General features: G+C 39.7%; 1 protein-coding gene across 1 annotated transcript in view; it reads right to left on the bottom strand.

Annotated features, from left to right (window-relative positions):
- The window catches only part of LOC122804000 (extended synaptotagmin-3-like), a 1,677,117-nt gene that overhangs the window by 463,088 nt on the left and 1,196,272 nt on the right, over nucleotides 1-17,757 (bottom strand). The window contains exon 14 of the mRNA XM_044073681.1: nucleotides 4,098-4,247. Within this exon, the coding sequence (XP_043929616.1) occupies nucleotides 4,098-4,247 (150 nt within the window). The remainder of the gene's footprint in view (nucleotides 1-4,097; nucleotides 4,248-17,757) is intronic.

The raw sequence follows: 17,757 nt of genomic DNA, 5'->3' as shown, positions 1-17,757 counted from the left end.
CCCTTTGGATTTTCTAAACCATAGTCTCCCACTCCTTTAGTTCCTTGAATAGCACCTCTGAGGGGTGGAGAAATGTATGCCTATGGCTGATAGGGTCTTACCATCTTGCTCACTTTTGACTACAGTGTCTTCAACCTCTGGGCCAAAAAGGGTGGATCTGTCAAAAGGAGCATTGAGGAATATTTTTTAAATGGCTCCACAAAGTTGGACAAGCACTTCCAGGAGTACCTTCTAATGGCTATGCCTGAACTTGCTGCCCTGGTCGTCCCTTCGGCTGCATACACTATAAGCCTCATGGACGAGTTGGAGATAGCCTCTAGGGTTGCAAGCTGAGAGGAAACTATCACGGACCCCTTCAGCCACTGCTCTGGACAGAGTATTTGAAAGTTCTTTAATCAAATCTCTCTGTAATCTGGTAAAGTGTGCCATATAATTCAAGGACCTCAGAGGGAAGGTTGTTGAAGCATAAACATGCTTCCCAAATCTATCCAACATCCTAGACTCCTTGTTAGGAGAATGGATAGTAGGACTCTCTCCAGTGAGTTCTCTCTTGGTGGCAGCTACCACCACCATGGCTTCAATAGGAATTCCCTTAGACCAATGTGGTTCTTCCTTTGGTGCTGATAAGACCCAGTCAGGTCTCTTGGGGATTGGCTCTACGGAGTTGGGCAACTTCCACGTCCGCTGGGCAATCGGTCTGATAAGAACATCAGCAAGTGGAGAGATCCATGAAGTGGAGGGTTGGGCATGAAAAGCCTCCAGGTATACTGATTCCTCCGATGAAGGCTGGGTGGATGACCAGCCACCCCCCTGCTTCAGGATTTCCAGGCTGTTCCCGAAGGAATCATCATCAGGCGGTGACCTGGGGGAACCTTCCCCTTCATCGAAGTCAGTATCTTCAGTGTAAGACTCTTCCGGGGAGTCCAGGTGCTTCCTCTTGCACCTCCTCTTCCCAGGGGCTTCCTTCGGGGGATGCTCTGGGGAAGTTTCTGAAGAGGAGACCCCTAAAGTGGGAGTCACCTGGGACTTTTGTGCCCTCTGTCCAGGGAGTGAGACTAATGGTAGCTCAGGTCGAGAGGAAGAAGTGATATGTCCAGGCAAGGACTGAGAATCCCCAAACAGATAATGCCTTCTCCATAATCTGGAAGGCAGCCCCCCCCCCCCCCCGTAGAGGGATGGGAGCCCAGAACTGAAATAGACTCCTTTGGAACCAGGATCACACCCTGCACCAAGGAGGCCACCTCCGGAAGAGGAGCCTGGGTCAACACTACAAGGGCCGAGGCACCGAGAGGCATAGACGGCTCCAAAGGAACTGAAAAGGTACTATTGCATCTTGGACCCGACCAGAGAGTCTTAACTCCAGGAGGTCTCTGGTGCCAAAGGCTCGAAGATACTCAAGACAGTTCCCGGAACTGAAGACAAAAAGGGTATCGGAACCATGTCAGTGACAACAGGGAGGGTCGGGACCAAAGGCTCATCTGGAGTCACAGGAGGAAGGTATGAAGGGATCCTAGGATGGACAGTTTCGACTCTGGTTTGGCTTGGAATCGAAGGTAATCCTCTTGCCACAAGTAGCTGATCCACTAATCTCATAATATCAGCTTCTGACAGACTCTTTAGTAGACCTCACCGATGCAGTGGAGGGAGATCTGGGTGGTCTCACTTCCACAAATGGGGTATCTCTGAAAGGGTCCAAAGAAGGAGAATAGGAAGTTCTCGAGAGAACAGGCAGCCACAGTAGCTTAGGTACCGGCTGATCTGTTGGTACCAATGTAGAGACTATTAGCTCCAAAGCCAATTTAGTCGGTGTAGACAGGTCCTCCGGTGTCAATGAACTCTTTGGTACCAAGGAAGTTCTTGAAATTTTCTTGGTGGGTTCCAAAGAACATATCCATGAGATGAAGAAGACTCTGCAGTACCAGTTTTCTCCTTGGAACCACATATGGCCTCATAAAAAGGAGTTTTTAGAAGCCCTTTCAATATTAACTTATTTCTTCTCTCTGTCAACGTTCAGGTAGAAAACCTGTGACAAATCGCACAGTTGTCTTGCAGGTAAATCCTGCCAAGACAGTAGAGAGAGAGAGAGTGTGCCCGTCAGAATTGGGCATTTTACCCTCACACTTTCTACACCTCTTGAAGGTGTCCTTGGAAGGTTTTGAGGGAGATTCTTTTTGGTTTGCCATAAACGGTGATGAAGGAAAGAAAAGACAGACTTTTTTTTTTTTTTTTAAGAATAAAAGGCAAAGAAGAAAGAGGAAAAAGAAAATAACACCAGCTATGGTATTAAGAGATACCTTATCGTTATAAAAGTAAAGCAGATTTACCAATGATGGTAAAAGATAGATTACCAATGGTAAAAGGAAGGAAGATGGAAATTAATTAGAAAGGAGGAGGAGCGGGTAGACATACCAAGAAAACAGTAAATGGAGAAAGAGGAAGAATCACTAAGAAAGTTAGAAAATTGAAAAAGAAAAATTTGAAAAACACTTAAAATTAACTGCTAAAGCTTGAGAGATGGAACAAACATGTCTGGTCTGCGAAGTGGCAAACAAGATCTGGGGTAATCTCTGTGAGGAGTATTATGAGTAGTGCCTGGCTCAAGAGTTTGGAATGCATGAGCTAAAAGATACGGCCGAGTCGGCAAGGTCTGGAACCGAACCCACTGCCAAGAATTAGGTGAAGATTAACATCAGATCAACTGGTTACAAATAATGCCCTTAATGCTGGGATGCTGCCAAGGGCACAAACATCCTTATGTCTGCTATATGATGGTCCTCCAGACAGCTCTTGCCCTGGATCATCTGGTGGTCTTCACCACTGGTGTAGGAATGAGCTCGAGTCTGATGGGGAGGGGTGGCTTGTCGGTAGGCATGGCAAAAGGAGAAAAAAGCTTCTTGTTTTTTACAAACCCTAAAACAGGACAAAAGTTTATTATTGGTATTTAGTAACTAGTTGAGCTGCATGCACATAAGAAATAATTTCATTTTAGGTTCCATAAAATATTATTAAATGCGATTGCACAAATATGAAGACAATTCAGTAAATCCAAACAAGGCACTGCAGCTAAATCTTACAGTCGGAGATTAAAACTTCTCAGTAAATATCTGAAATGTGAAAATTCAAGTTTGTGCAATATTTACTTTGCAATACCCTAAATGGCACATTTTTATGCATGTAATGTCTGTAAGCGTCTGTCCTAGTCTTACTAAATAGTAAGTGTATGTATGTATGTTGCACTGGGAATGAAGCAAAGTAACTTCGTTTAAATGCACTATGTGCAGATCTAAATAACAGTGTTTACTTTGAATATTTGCTGTTGTACAGCTGTAGTTCAGACCTAATTTTGATCATTCATGAGGACTGTCTCCTTATTAGTCTATACCCACTAAAGTATTGAGAACCTAAGATGTGACAGGTCTACAGTAAGAATGTAAACAAGCAAGACAATTTTACAAAGCAAAGGTATATGTAATTATAAAAAATTTCAAACAATTTAATGGGAACAATCAGCTGTGACAGGAGTTTGGGAACAGTTCAAGATTGATGTGGACAACTAAATGGTATATACTGAACTGCTAACAAACCTGTGAGCGTATATTTTAATACATTTCTTGGCCATATGTAAGATTATTTTTTTCTAAGCAACTCAAAATTATAGTGTACTTTTCTAAAACTGGGCAGATAAAACCCCTGCAAAACACAGCCAAAGGTAATGTCTTGCTGTATACACTTTCACAAGTAGACTTAACTTTGAAAGGTTTGACTTTACTCATTAGGCAAATACTTCTCCAGATTTATAGGATTTCATAAAGGGACAAACTCATGGTATCTATCAGCTTTACATTCAACAGATTTCATGGATTCTCGAAAAAATGTGAATTTACTTTAGAAATTATTTAAGACTGTTAATTATCTTTATATGCAGCATGCCTACACAGCTACAGTATAAATAAATCAGCGATACTTAGCAAAGAAAATGTTACTTGGTAAGACAGAAATATAAAACCATTACAGGATAGATCTGAAATCAGTTTGTTACTGTCACAGACTACTGACACTGAGCTATGTAGATTAAGTATAACAAAAAGGAAACTTACTCGTAGCACAATTTTCATCTTTATAAAACTGCTGGATCCTGAATGTTCAAGATGGAACTTCTGATCCAGGGTCATATCTGTGGCTTGTAATATGCGGTAAAGGGGAATATTCAGCATTCCTAAAGCACAGTCTCTCTGATCATCTTTTACCTGATGAAGGAAAAAATTGCTTTTTTGAAATCAGATGGTGATGTGATCAGGGTAATGCTAATAGCAACAACAATGGAACTGCTTTAGTAACAGAGACTATTGTGCATAACGGGCCTTACCTAGTTATGAATAAAAAAGTCAAATTAATATTTTTCTAAATGCATATACAAATAGATTTTTGAACTATAAAGAAAACGTCAGATCTAAGTTTTACATTATTGCACTTTACAGCTTTGTGGTACATTGTTTTTGTGTACATGTAGTATATCACTTTCAATCTATCTGCAAGACTTACAGTACAAAGGCATTTCTGTCTGCATGTACTATAAAAATATTACAAGCATGAAAGTGATATGAAATGTCATTTCTCCTGCAGCCTACACACACATCTTGCATTCCAGTGTATTTCCTGAAAAATAAACAAACAGCAATGTTATCAGTAAGAAGTTTTCTTTGCAGTGATAAGTCACTGCATTCATAGTTTTTTCCATAAATACCACAGTATATTATAATGCACACAAACCCAAAATTATATTTTTTGCAAAACATTCACAATGTATCATAACTTGGAAACTGTTTAACCTAGGCATACTGTTAGAACTTTTTTGTTAACCAGACATAAGCTTCCACATGACAAGAAATTCCTCTCTGAGTACATGTGTTTATTGAGATATTTACAGAAATATGAAAACATATGCTTAATTGTATAATTAGCAGAATAAATATCACTGAATAGCTCTCAAGATGTGCAACACACAGTGCCAAACTGAAAGACAGTTTTCTTCAACATCTAAGGTTTCACCTGATGTTATGCAACAGTTTGTATGTCACTTGCTTTTTGAAATATTAAGTACATATGGAAATATTGTTTATTTTCATAATTACTAACAACCAACTAGCAATACCATCAGGTATAATGTGATATGTTGCACCATGGTGCATCATACCCCTCAATAACATATAAATCTCTCAGTTATGAAAATATGAACATAAATAAGAAAATATGAATAATAAGTGAACAGTGATTCATTTCTTTACTGATATATATCCAAAATTAACAATCTTAGTCCGAAAATTTTAATGACGTACATCTTCTTCTAACCAGCTTTCTACATGGCAATCCCTATAAGCCCAAAAGAATCAAACTAAGCTGAAAGGGAAAGGTCACATTCGTCTTGCTGGACACCTGACTCCTACCACTCAGGATCTTAGTCCTAAAATTTTAATGACGTACACCATCTTCTAACCGGCTTTCTACACAGTGATCCCTGTAAGCCCAAAAGAAACAAACTAAATCCAAAGGGAAAGGTCACATTTGTCTCAGTGGACACCCGATTCCTACCACTCAGGATCTTAGTTCTAAAATTTTAATGACATACATCTTCTTCTAACCAGCTTTCTACATGTCGATCCCTGTAGGCTCAAAAAGAACCAAACTAAACCCAAAGGGAAAGGTCACATTTGTCTCGCTGGACACCTGACGTCTACCACCCAGGATCTTAGTCCTAAAATTTTAATGTATGTAAAATCAGCTGGTTAACTTTATTATTACTGTTATATTGCTCTGTGCTTTGGCCCCTAACAGACTGCCCCCTTGTAATTCATCCCCCCTCCACCTTGTTCCCCCATGTCCTCCTGCTGTCCCTCTATCTTTCCCCCTCAGGCTGCATATATCTACTTGTTGTACATCTGTAGAGACATACATTACTTACTTCTACTATAGTAGCTAGTTCTTATACATATACTCTTACATTTTAGATCTATTACCTTTCTTCCATCCTTTTTCTGTATTGTCTCATTCTATCATCCCATCCTTAATCTATCTCTTTGTTCTGCTAAAGGTTTCCACCCTCCCCTCAGGTTTGTAAGACCTCTCTAATAGTATGTATAGAATCCTCGTATTTTCCAATAGTCTACTACCTCTCTGCTTACTATCATAATCTACCTTGCTGATTGTTTTTGTAATCCAGCTGTAACAGAGACCAGGGCCATCCCGCTCCATTCAACCTCACTACACTCGGGCTCACTCCGCTGCCCTACCCTACTCCCATTCCCACCCACACCCACATTCCTTAGACTTGTACATCTCTAGCCACACCCACTTCCCAAACCACCCAATCAGAACACTCCACCTAACACACTCCATCTGTTATCTAATCTACAAAACCCTTCTCACTTCAATTACTACTACAGTCAACACACCCTTACCTATCCAATTTTACTAACATGCCTACCAGTAAAAGAGCACCAACAACAAATAAGGCCAAAAATGTCCAACCATATATAAACATCTTGAACCAGCTGTACTTACTACCTCTCAGCTTCTTATAATATTAGCAGCAAGTAACACATCTTACCATTCCATGAAACCTCCCTTTCCCACTCTACCTGTAATAGCCACCCCCCCAACACCCAAGCCATTAACTTCCACATTTGTAGCTCAATCTTCAATAACTCAACACTATGTCATACGCATCTTCCCCTCCTTCCTCATCCAAACATACCTAACATCTCCCAGAAATATAACAAATAGTCAAATTCTTAAAAACTTTAGTCTACATAGCATCAAAGCTAACTCTTAGTGGGGACATACACCCAAACGCCGGCCCAACCTGTAAACCCCCACAACTCAACCTCACAAAATGACATACAAATGCAACATACTCGAGCAACAATCATCCCTCCTAGAGACAAATCTAATATTAAATATGAATATAAGTGTCAACAATAAACCCCACAAGTTGCATGTTAACCTCTCCTTTTACTCCCCTCACATTGTACTACTTACCGAAACCAGGCTAAAACCAACTCTCACAGCAATGAAATACTACCACCAGGATATATCATACATATAGATAGAATAAGTAAAAGAGGAGGAGGTGTAGCCCTACTCTATAAAAGCCACCTCTCTATTGAAACAGTAAATAAAGAATTTCCTGAACCTTTAAAAATGCTGAAGTAGTATTTACCAAACTAAACATCAACTCCTTAGGTACATAATCGGTATCTATATGCCACAGGGGATAATATCCAAACGTTAGAAAATGTTTTACACTGGAACAGTAAAACATTACCTCAAGAAACAATCATTATGGGTGACTTCAATATAGACTTGTTAGACTGCAACTCATCAAACCCAAAAATTGCATCAACCTGTACAGCTTCATTCAACCCATTCACCCACCCACTAGGTTATTAAAATAAGTCATCCAATAAACACTCCACACTTGACTGGATATTAACAAATAGACCAGCCCTCTTTTGCTCCTCTGGCTGTCTGCCAGACAGTCTCATCGAACACTTCCCAACCTATCTAATCAGAAAACGAACTAACCCTGCTAAACAAACCACATTTAAACAAAAAAAGCACCTGAACCCCAACATCCTTATAGTCAATCATTGTAACTGGAGACCACTTAAACTGCTGCCCCTAAAGGAAACTATTGACTATTTCAACCATTTTCCTAGCTATACTTAACTCTCATGCCCCCATCAGATATATACATGTTAAATCTAACTATACCCCATGGTTAACAAAAGAAACACAATCTCTACTTAAGGCTAGAGAAAAGACCTGGGCAACTTGGAATAAAACAAGGTCCCAACCCACTCTACAAAACTAACGTGAAGTTAGAAATAAAGCAGAGGCAAATTAAACAAGACAAAATAAATTACTACTCTGAAATCCAATCAAAACACTGTAATAATCTGCAAAAATTCTGGTCAGTAATAAACAACATACTCCTAAACCAGGCAAAATCAGCACATCCCCTCCTACCACTACTAACAACAGTTAATATTGCTATTCAATTTAATACACACTTTACTGAAATCATCTTAGCACTGTCCAACAAACTCCCTCACCTCTCAAAATTACCACTGCCTCTGCCGATGTTAAATCAGCCTTTTCCCTGCAACCTATAGCCACTGATACAATCAAAAGACTGCTAAAAAAGCTAAAATCCACCACATTAGCAGCAGACAACTTACCTGCTGAGTTCCTACAAACTAACAGCACATGGAATAGCTTATCCTATATCAATTCTTATCAACAGATCCATAGCTGAACAACAAGACCCCCATTTGGAAAACCTCATACATTATATCTCTACATACAGGTGGCTCTTCAATAGATCTCTCTAACTACCGCCCAATCGCAATATTATCACCACTGTCCAAAATACTAGAAAGGGTCATTCACATGCAAGTTACTGATTACTTGTATACTAACAAGCTTCTAACATTCATCATGGCTTTCGACCATTTCACAGCACATCAACTGCCCTAATGTCATCTACCAATACTGTCAACCATCACAGGAACAACAATAACTATGTATCCTCTATCTTCCTTGACCTTTCAAAAGCCTTTGATACGGTCTCATAATAAACTTCTACATGTCCTCTCTGAACTAAAATTTTGTAATTCTACCCTTGCCTGGTCCCAGGATTATATTACTGGACGCAAATAAGCAGTTTCTTTGCAACAAACTATCATCTTTACTGCTAGCGATCCTAGGGGGTCCCCCAAGGCTCTATCTTAGGCCCACTGTTATTCTCAATAATTACAAATAACCTTCACATGTCAAGCCCACAAGCCTCTCTCATCCAATATGCAGATGACTTGACAGTGATATGAACTGCACCCTTGCTTCAAGAACTTCATAGTTTAACACCAGAATCCTTTCTAGCAGTCAAGTTCTGGCTCACAAACACTCAACTAATATTAAATCCCAAAAAAAGCAAATTTATGATCTTTCATCTCACTAAATCAGCCCCACCCTCTAATACTTAACAGTTTCACTAAATAACACCATCATATCCCCATCTCCTCACACCAAACTTCTACGAGTCGAAATTGATTGCAAACTGAAATTTGATATTCACATTTCCCAAACTGTTAAGAAAGTACATAAAAATTAGGAACATTGTATAGGAACCAACACTACTTCACTAAAAATACCAAGACTGCCATTGCCCAAACTCATTTAATCTCCACACTACTATACACAGCTCCCATACTTACAAATCTAAAAAAAATCTCAGCTAGCAAAACTTGAATCCTGTTGTAACAAAATTGCCAGATATGCTACAAACTTACCTGCTAGAACACACCACTGCATTGCACTTAAACAGCTCAACTGGCTAGAACTCCCCCAACTCCTTCATTACATCCAGTTAAGTATGGCACATGAAATCCTCCATGAACCTGAGAAAATACCTGCCCTACAAATATTACTTCAACCATATGCCACTAACAGAACCTTACTAACAAACACCACATAAAAATCAATGCATCCAAAAATTAAGCAGGAGATTCCCTCTTTTCAAATTCCATAGGATAAATCTGGAATGAACTTCCAGAAAACATTACAACTATTACATCACCAGTCCAGTTTAAAACAACACTAAAAACCCACTTACTCAGTAAATGGCTGTGCCCTTGTTCTACTCCAGAATAACATCTCTCTGTCCTCCCTACTAACTGTCTCACTTACAAACTACAACTCCCTTGGTATATTCTATAGGAAATCCTGACCTCCCTCAGTCTACTCTAATTATACAATGCCTCAATGCATACTAAGATTTCTCATTTACTAACACATTCCTGATATGAGGAAATAGTTTTTGAGTTCTTATTACAATCTATTTGACAATGTTTACATTTATGGATAAAGTTGTGATGCCTTTTATACAATTTTTTAAACATTAGTGCACTAAATGACCTAGTGTAAACTAATACTATATTTCATATTCTATATGTGCTATTGTACTAGTAATTGCTGTATGTTATGTGGAGCTTTTCTCCCTGGGCCTCCGCTAAAAAAGTACATGTGTCCAGTCTGACTTTTCCGGTAAACAAATGTAAAATAAAAATAAAATAAATAAAATATTTTGTTAAGTCCTTTCGCTTTCTGATACTGCCTATTATTAGCTGGTAAGTCACTTAGTAAATGAAGCCAGACACAAAATTTCTGGACGCCATAAGGAGCTATGGGTGTGAAATGGAAGTATACAAAAATGCACTATAGACTTGAATGAGTTGAAGCATTTGAGCACAATGATTTCACTACAGGTGATCAAGGATCAGATGGCCAGGTTGCAACTGCCTTAACTCAACAGGCTGATGTTATAATTCTATCACGGATTAAAGGATAAATACTTGGCCTGTTCACAATCCCTCTGCTTTTTTAGATCTTACTTAATTCACTACTGAGAATAAACCAAAGAAAACCTACAACTAAAACAAGTTTTTGAATGGTAATAGTTACACCCTTCTGTTCTACTCACAGTGTTACCCATATAGCAAACTGCTATGAATAAGGAGGATACGCAGTAATAGACATGATTTTTAGGAGAGGCAGAAGCCAGATTTTAATTGCTAATGGGTACAGGTTATGAAATGGATGTGGTTATATAGACTTACATTATGATTAGTGCAGTTTGCAGAAGAGAACTGCTGCAGAAACCAATGTATGCAACTTCTGATTTTACTGGTAAACGTAATCATATAAAAAAAATTGAAAAAACTATTTTTATAGCAAAGTATAAACTGTGGTCTTAAAAAAACAGTAAATGTATTAAAGAATAAATGACCTATGTTTTTGAGTATTGTTTTAGGGTCATGTTATATAAACACCTCAATGATACTTATAGGCAAGGAAAAACACTTTTTAGTTCACAGTCACTTTGTAAGACTTAAAATGGATTTAACTGTTGCTCCTGAACACATTTGTACTTCCCTGTGTGGTAGATGTTGTGCGTGTTCTTACTTTGTTGCTACACTTAAGAAAATCAATGGTAGGAAATTCTTACAGATTTTTTTACTTGCCTGTCTAAAAATGATGTTTATGTTATTAAACGCCACTGTGATTTTATTATAAAGGGGAGACACTGAGAACATTTAAAGGCCATCTTCAAAAACAAACAAGAGATATTAAGAATAATAGGAACATTCTTTAATGTTACCTTTTAATTTTGTCCAAAGTAGAGCTGTTAATGTATAATTGTGTGTCCTAGGTGAAATATTCCCAAACATTTGGTTTAGAAATTCAGTAAAAAAATGTTCTTCTGTATAACAAAATTATATTTTACATTGAAATACAATACTTTTGCAGATCTTTGGGCTTAACATTGAAAAGAACTGGAGAAACTTGACTGACTGATGTTTTTGCCAGGCTAATTTAATTTTGTAGGATTTAATATTAAAATAAATAGGAAAACAGTTATTATCCAATGGCCTGTTTTCTTCTGTTAAGAAAAGAGAATCCTAAAATCACAAGAGATAGAGATGCATGCATGTTTTTAACGATGCAATTTTTTTATTGTTTTTTTTTAATTATTCTACAAAATACTTTTTAAGTCATTTGTTTATGAAGAAATTTCTGCCTGCCGATGCAACAAAAATATTGTATGCAGTTTGTCTGAGGTAGATGAGCACAAAGATTTCCCTACAGGTTATCGGTGATCAAAGGATAGCTAAGTCCATATATATGGATGCCTGAAAGCATATAAAATGAGAGCAGTCCATCAAAAGTATATACTGGGGAGGTTGAAGGAAAATGGAGTACCTTGAGATAACCCTCAAAGATATTGGCAGAACATTCAAATGCCAAACAATGACTGATGGTCAAGATTGAGTCTCACATGCCAGAGCTACTATGCTGACACCTTAACTAGTGAGACACTACACATCCCACTCTCCTATATTTCCAATTTTTTTATCACAGTTTAACTATTTATGAATTAGTTAAATATTCCACAAACTTCTGCCATCTCCTTGTTTCAAATCTCCAAAATTAAACTATTCTGTTCTACTTCAGAGTTTCCTTAGACATGTAACTGTGTATAGACTGACAACTCTTCCTTAATGATTTACTCTGGGGTTGGAAGTTGGAACATTTAAGTCACATGAAAACTAAAGTAATACTATTATAGCTGTTACAAAGCATTAGACCAATTTAAAGAAAGCTACTGGTAATTTCTGAACTGTTCAAATGAGCAAACAAATCAACGAGCCAGAGTTCTTTAGTTAATCCAAACTGAGAGCTACACTGTGTTGGGCACTTATTATGCTGTTTGAGTATAATGCCCCCTTCACTATGTACCTGTCCAAGCTCTTAACAAGACTTGCATGACCACAATACTTTTGCACAAAAAATCAAGGGCCTAAATCATAAAAACTACACCTGACATCTCAAAGCCTTGTTCCTCATCTTGATATGATTCAGACTACTGAGGGGTGATTTCTACCTACATACCTCTCAACTGTACAGATTTCATCAGAATGTCCAGATTTATGCCTCATAAAATTTCTAGTCTTCAGGTACATTACTGAATATTGAAGTCACTAAATAATACTACACATAAAGACAAACATTTGAGTTTCAGTCTTTATATCCTTCAGAAAATATGTAATAATGCAAAACCTTTTATTCTAGCAACTTTCTAAGTTTAGAGGAACAATATTTTAATTCTGTCCCTATTTTTGGACCTTTGTCCCCCCATTCTTTCTGGCTTTGTCCAGATTTCTTCTTCAGAGGTTGAGAGTTATGCTCATATAAGCAGCCTCAATAGACCCTATCCTCTAAGATCTACTGCACTTCTGGACTCTACTGCAACTGAAACAGAACACTTTGGAGGGACAGAAATATACCACAGTCAATACCACTTCTGCTCGCCTTCCTCTCCACATAAAGCAAAGCACTTTCCTTACTCTGTTGACACAATCTGGATGAATGGATGGGAAACTACAAATTTGCCCCTGGTTTAGCATCCTTGTTCTTTATGGATATGGGTTACAAAAATGTTTTGCCTGGCTCTGAGTTATTTGAATTTAAATTACAATGCTAAAAATTTCATGGAAATGCAGGGTTAGCCTTTTGAAGAGTCTCACAGATCAACAGCCTAGTAAGGGACTATGAACATGTCTGCTCAAATCCATACTAAAAAGTGGGATAGTCACTCCGTTCACAGTGAGGCACAGCAAGATGGTTGGGGAGGATTCCTGCTGTCCAAGCCACTAAAGACTACTAGAGCATCTATTTTTTAACACATTTATATAACAGTAATCAAACCAGATGTAACAGTAATCAAGTTCACATTTACAATCATCATACATCACATATATTGCTATATATCATATAATCTAAACATTACATAAATTATTCAAATCTTGCCTTCTCTTAAACGTCATTCCTCGTCCAACACATTTTTCTGCATGCATTGTTCCCATAGTTTCCATTTCTTTCTATGTAATTTACTCCTACCCTTTTCTAAAGATCCCACTTCCTGTTCTTTTATCTCTGTTACAATATTCACTGCTTCAAGTATAGTTGGCTTAAATTTTGATTTCGATTTTCTAGTAATTGCTTTTTTGGCAACCACCAGACAAACTTAACAAGGCCTTATATGTCTAGGCAATTTAGATCCTGTATCCCGGCTCACAAAAAATATTTCCTTAATTATGCTCAGCTCATTCAGTATTCTTGACAAACTCCTCTGTAGGGAATTTTTAAAGTCTAGTGTTTTATGAAAAAAATGTATATTGATCACAGTGAGATCTCAGAATAGTAGAAATAAGGAAGTTTCTCCTTATTCCCAATGCTGTGCAATGTCAGAACTACTACACTTAGAGATGTGGAGGTGTGACTAGTGGTGGAGGACCTATCCCCCCCCCCCTTTTTCATAGGTTCATAGGTGTGTGTACTAGGCTAATGGCCCGGGAGCCTTTATAAGCCTAGCCCATAGAAGAGCCCTGGCATTGTGCTGCCCGACGTTAGTCCCCAGTACCTCTATAAAGTAGAGCCACTGGAGTGATCCCGGGGGTGAACTTTCTATTTCCCATCCACTCATCAAGATTTCTCTTGAAGAGGGCCAGTGAGGTGCTCTGCTTGACGTGTATTGGAAGTCTATTCCAGAGCATTGGCAGTCTCTGCGTTATGAACCTGTCCCTCCAGCATGTTCTGTTGATTGTGGTAATGAGGCTGAGGTCTCTGCAGTGTGTGGTGCAGAGGGATTGGGATTTCTTTAGAGGCAGCATTTCTAACAGAGCTGGGTCAGAGATGGCTTTGTATGTCAAGCAGAGATCACGTCTTAGTAGATGATATGAGACAGAGAATAGCTGGAGTCTTTTGAGTCTGTCCATGTAGGACATGTGTTTAATGCCTAAGATGCTCTTTTGTGGCCTCTCCAGCTGTTGCAACTGTCTAGTGAGTTACATGCCAAATAGGGCATTATACTCAATGATTGGTCTAATGAAGGAAGAGTAGAAAGAGCTGAAGATCTCTTTCTTCCTGGTTGCAAAACCTTTGGTAATGAGATGTGCCACATAGAAGGACTTTCTAATGACAGTGGCAATGTGGTGGTCAAAGGAGAGGTTGCTGTCAATCTGTATCCCCAGATCTCTTAGAACGCCTTCAGTGTTCAGTGGGCTCCCACCGATGTGGTAATTAGTGGGAAAGTACAGTTTTGTACCTACCATAAATATAGATGTTTGAGTGTTCACACTGCTGCAGTCATTACACTTGGGTTATCCTGCCGTCTGGCGGTTCCCCAGCCGGCCTGAGTTCCAAAGATTTGGTCTGGTATCGGTTGCTGTCGCTTCCTCCCTGACGTCAGTGTGACAGGGATATACAAGATGCAGCAGATGCCATTTTCTTCAGTTTTTCTTGCCCCAGATGTCAGGTGCCCCCAAATAGGTAGGCAATTCAAATTGCTAATAAAACACAAGTAAGAAAAGCAAACCACCACATTCAGTTACCAGCAAATACTCCCCATAGGTAGTAAAGGGTAAATGACCTAGGTACGCACCAGCAGTGAAGAGGGGAAGGAGGGAGGGTAACCTGGACTGCAGCAGTGTGAACACTCGAACATCTACATTTATGGTAGGTATAAAACTGTACTATGTTCATCGTGTTACACTGCTGCAGTCATTACACTTGGGTGGAATCCCAAAGCTGAGGTAGGGTGGCTGGTACTATAATGTATTAGGGGTGGCTATAAGGCCTTGCGGCACTGCAGAGGCGAAGCCAGCTCTGGATTTGGAGTATAGAGGCAGGTGGTAATGCTTGGTGAAGGTATGCACAGAGCTCCATGTTGCCTCTTCCACAATATCCTTGGTAGGTACTCCTCTGAGGTAGGCTGTAGAAGTGGCTGTTGCCCTGCTGGAGTGAGAACTAATGCTGGTAGGCACAGGTTTTCCATGGTGTATACAGCAGAAGCGTATGCAATGTCCTACCCATTTGGAAATAGTCTGTTTTGAAATGGCTTTTCCCTGTGCTCCTGCAGCATAAGCAACTAATAATTGTTCAGATTTTCTGAAAGCTTTGGTTTTGTCCAAGTAGAAGCGTAACTGCCTGTGAATGTCCAAAGAATGCAGTGGTCTCCACCCTTTATTCTGTGGTTTTGGATAAAAGGTTGGCAAGTGAATAGTTTGGTTCAGAGACAGACTTGAAACCACCTTAGGCATAAAAGTAGGGTTAGTTCTTAAAGACACCCTGTCCTGCTGGAAAATAAGGAATGGTTCCACTGCCATTAGTGCCTGTAATTCTGAAACTCTTTGTGCTGATGTTAGTGCCAGGAGCAGAGCAGTTTTCCAAGAGATATATTTTAATTCTGCTGTGCTAGCTGGTTCAAAAGGAGGTAAGGTCAATTTTTCCAAAACAAAGTTGAGGTCCCAGGTTGGAGTTGGTGCTCTACGGGGTGGTCTTATGTTTTTTGCCCCTCTGAGGTACTGTTTTAGCAAGGGATGAGAGAAAATTGGTGGATCCGTGTTGTAGTGGGCAGATATAGCAGAGGCGTGTATCTTTATGGATGAAAAGGAAAGGCCTTTGTTTAGCATCTCAGTCAAATATTGTAGTATCTGAGGAATGTTTGGCACAAGAGGGTCAACTTTGTGAGCCTGGTTCCAGGCACAGAATCTCTTCCATTTATCCGAATAGGCTTTCCTGGTACTGGGCCCTTCTGGCCTCCAGGATGACATCCATAACTGCTTTGGACAGAGGCAGTGTTTGTTTGGCTAAGGTAACTTCCATGCAGCTAGGTTCAAGGTCTTTAGCTGGCTGAGACAGTAGATGTGGTATTTGAGGCAAAATCCAGGGTGGTCCTTGTGCTAAGTTTTTTAAGATTGGGTACCAGTGCTGGCGTGGCCAGTCTGGTGCAATCAGGATCATATTTGCCTTCTCTTGCCTGATTTTTATGAGTACTTTTGGAAGAAGAGGCAAAGGTGGGAAAGCATATACTTGTAGGTTTTTCCAGCTGAATGTGAGGGCATCCACTTTCCATGTTTGTGGATGGTAACTCCTTGTGCAAAATTTCTGTAGCTGGCAATTCCTTGGGGATGCAAACAGATCTATGTCCGGGCACCACCATTTTTGAGTTATCATTGTGAATATTTGTGGATTCAATTCCCATTCGTGGGGATCCATGATATTTCTGCTTAAGTCTTCTGCCAGTGTGTTTTTCTCTCCTGGCAGGAATTGTGCTTGTAGATGAACTTGACAGTTTATGGCTGTGTTCCACAAAGTCATGGCTTGTCTGCAGAGGGGGTAGGAATGGGTGCCCCCTTGCTTGTTTATGTACCACATAACTGTGGTGTGGTGTTGTCTGTCTTTAGTAGTAGTTGTCCTGGATGCAGCAGGTCCTTGAAAGCTATAAGGGCATTTTGTACTGCTAGCATCTCTTTTTGGTTCATGTGAAGATGCCTTTGTTCTATGGGCCACTTGCCCTGAATACATTTTCCTGCCATGTGTGCTCCCCAGGCGTAATCCGATGCATCTGTTTTCAGTGTTTGCCTGGCCGTGGGTTGCGTAAAAGGCTGACCCTTGTTGAGGTGACAAGCCTGAGCCCACCATCGAAATTCCTTCTGAAGGCAAGGTATTAGTGGTATAACTGTTTCCAAACTTTGACAGTGTTGAGACCATACACTCTTTAGGTACCATTGTAGCTCATATGCAGTCTGGCATATGGAATTAGTAGTATGCAAGATGCCATGTAACCCAAGGCCTGCAGAATTTTTCTTGCAGGGAGTTGGGTCTTTGTTGCCATCAATTGAAAGTATTGAGTCAGTTGTCCTTGCTTGTCTGGCGTGAGGTAAGCCATCTGGGCCATTGTGTTCAAGGTGGCACCCAGGAATATTATCTCTTGTGAGGGCACTAGTTTTGATTTCTTTTCGTTTACTGTGTACCCCAGACAACTTAATAACTTTTTTACAAACGTCAGATGCTTTAGGAGAATGTCTTTGCTCTCTGCTTGAATCAGGCAGTCGTCCAGGTATGGGTAAATTTGAATTCCTCTTTGTCTGCAAAATGCAATCGCTGGTGCCAGGCTTTGTAAAGACCCTGGGTGCAGTATATAAGCCAAAGGGCAGTGCAGAGAATTGCTAGTGCATTGGACCAGCTATGAATCTAAGGTATCTTCTGCAGTTTTGTCTGATAGGGACATGCAGGTATGCCTCCTTGAGGTCCAAGGTCACGAGCCAAGCTTGCTTGCCCAGCATGGGAAGAAGCTGC

This window comes from Protopterus annectens, chromosome 6.part0 (genome assembly GCF_019279795.1).
Source record: "Protopterus annectens isolate FY-2018-M chromosome 6.part0, PAN1.0, whole genome shotgun sequence".
Lineage (NCBI taxonomy): Eukaryota > Metazoa > Chordata > Ceratodontiformes > Protopteridae > Protopterus > Protopterus annectens.
The sequence above is the reverse complement of the archived record's forward strand: the minus strand, read 5'-3'. Positions and strand labels throughout refer to the sequence as shown.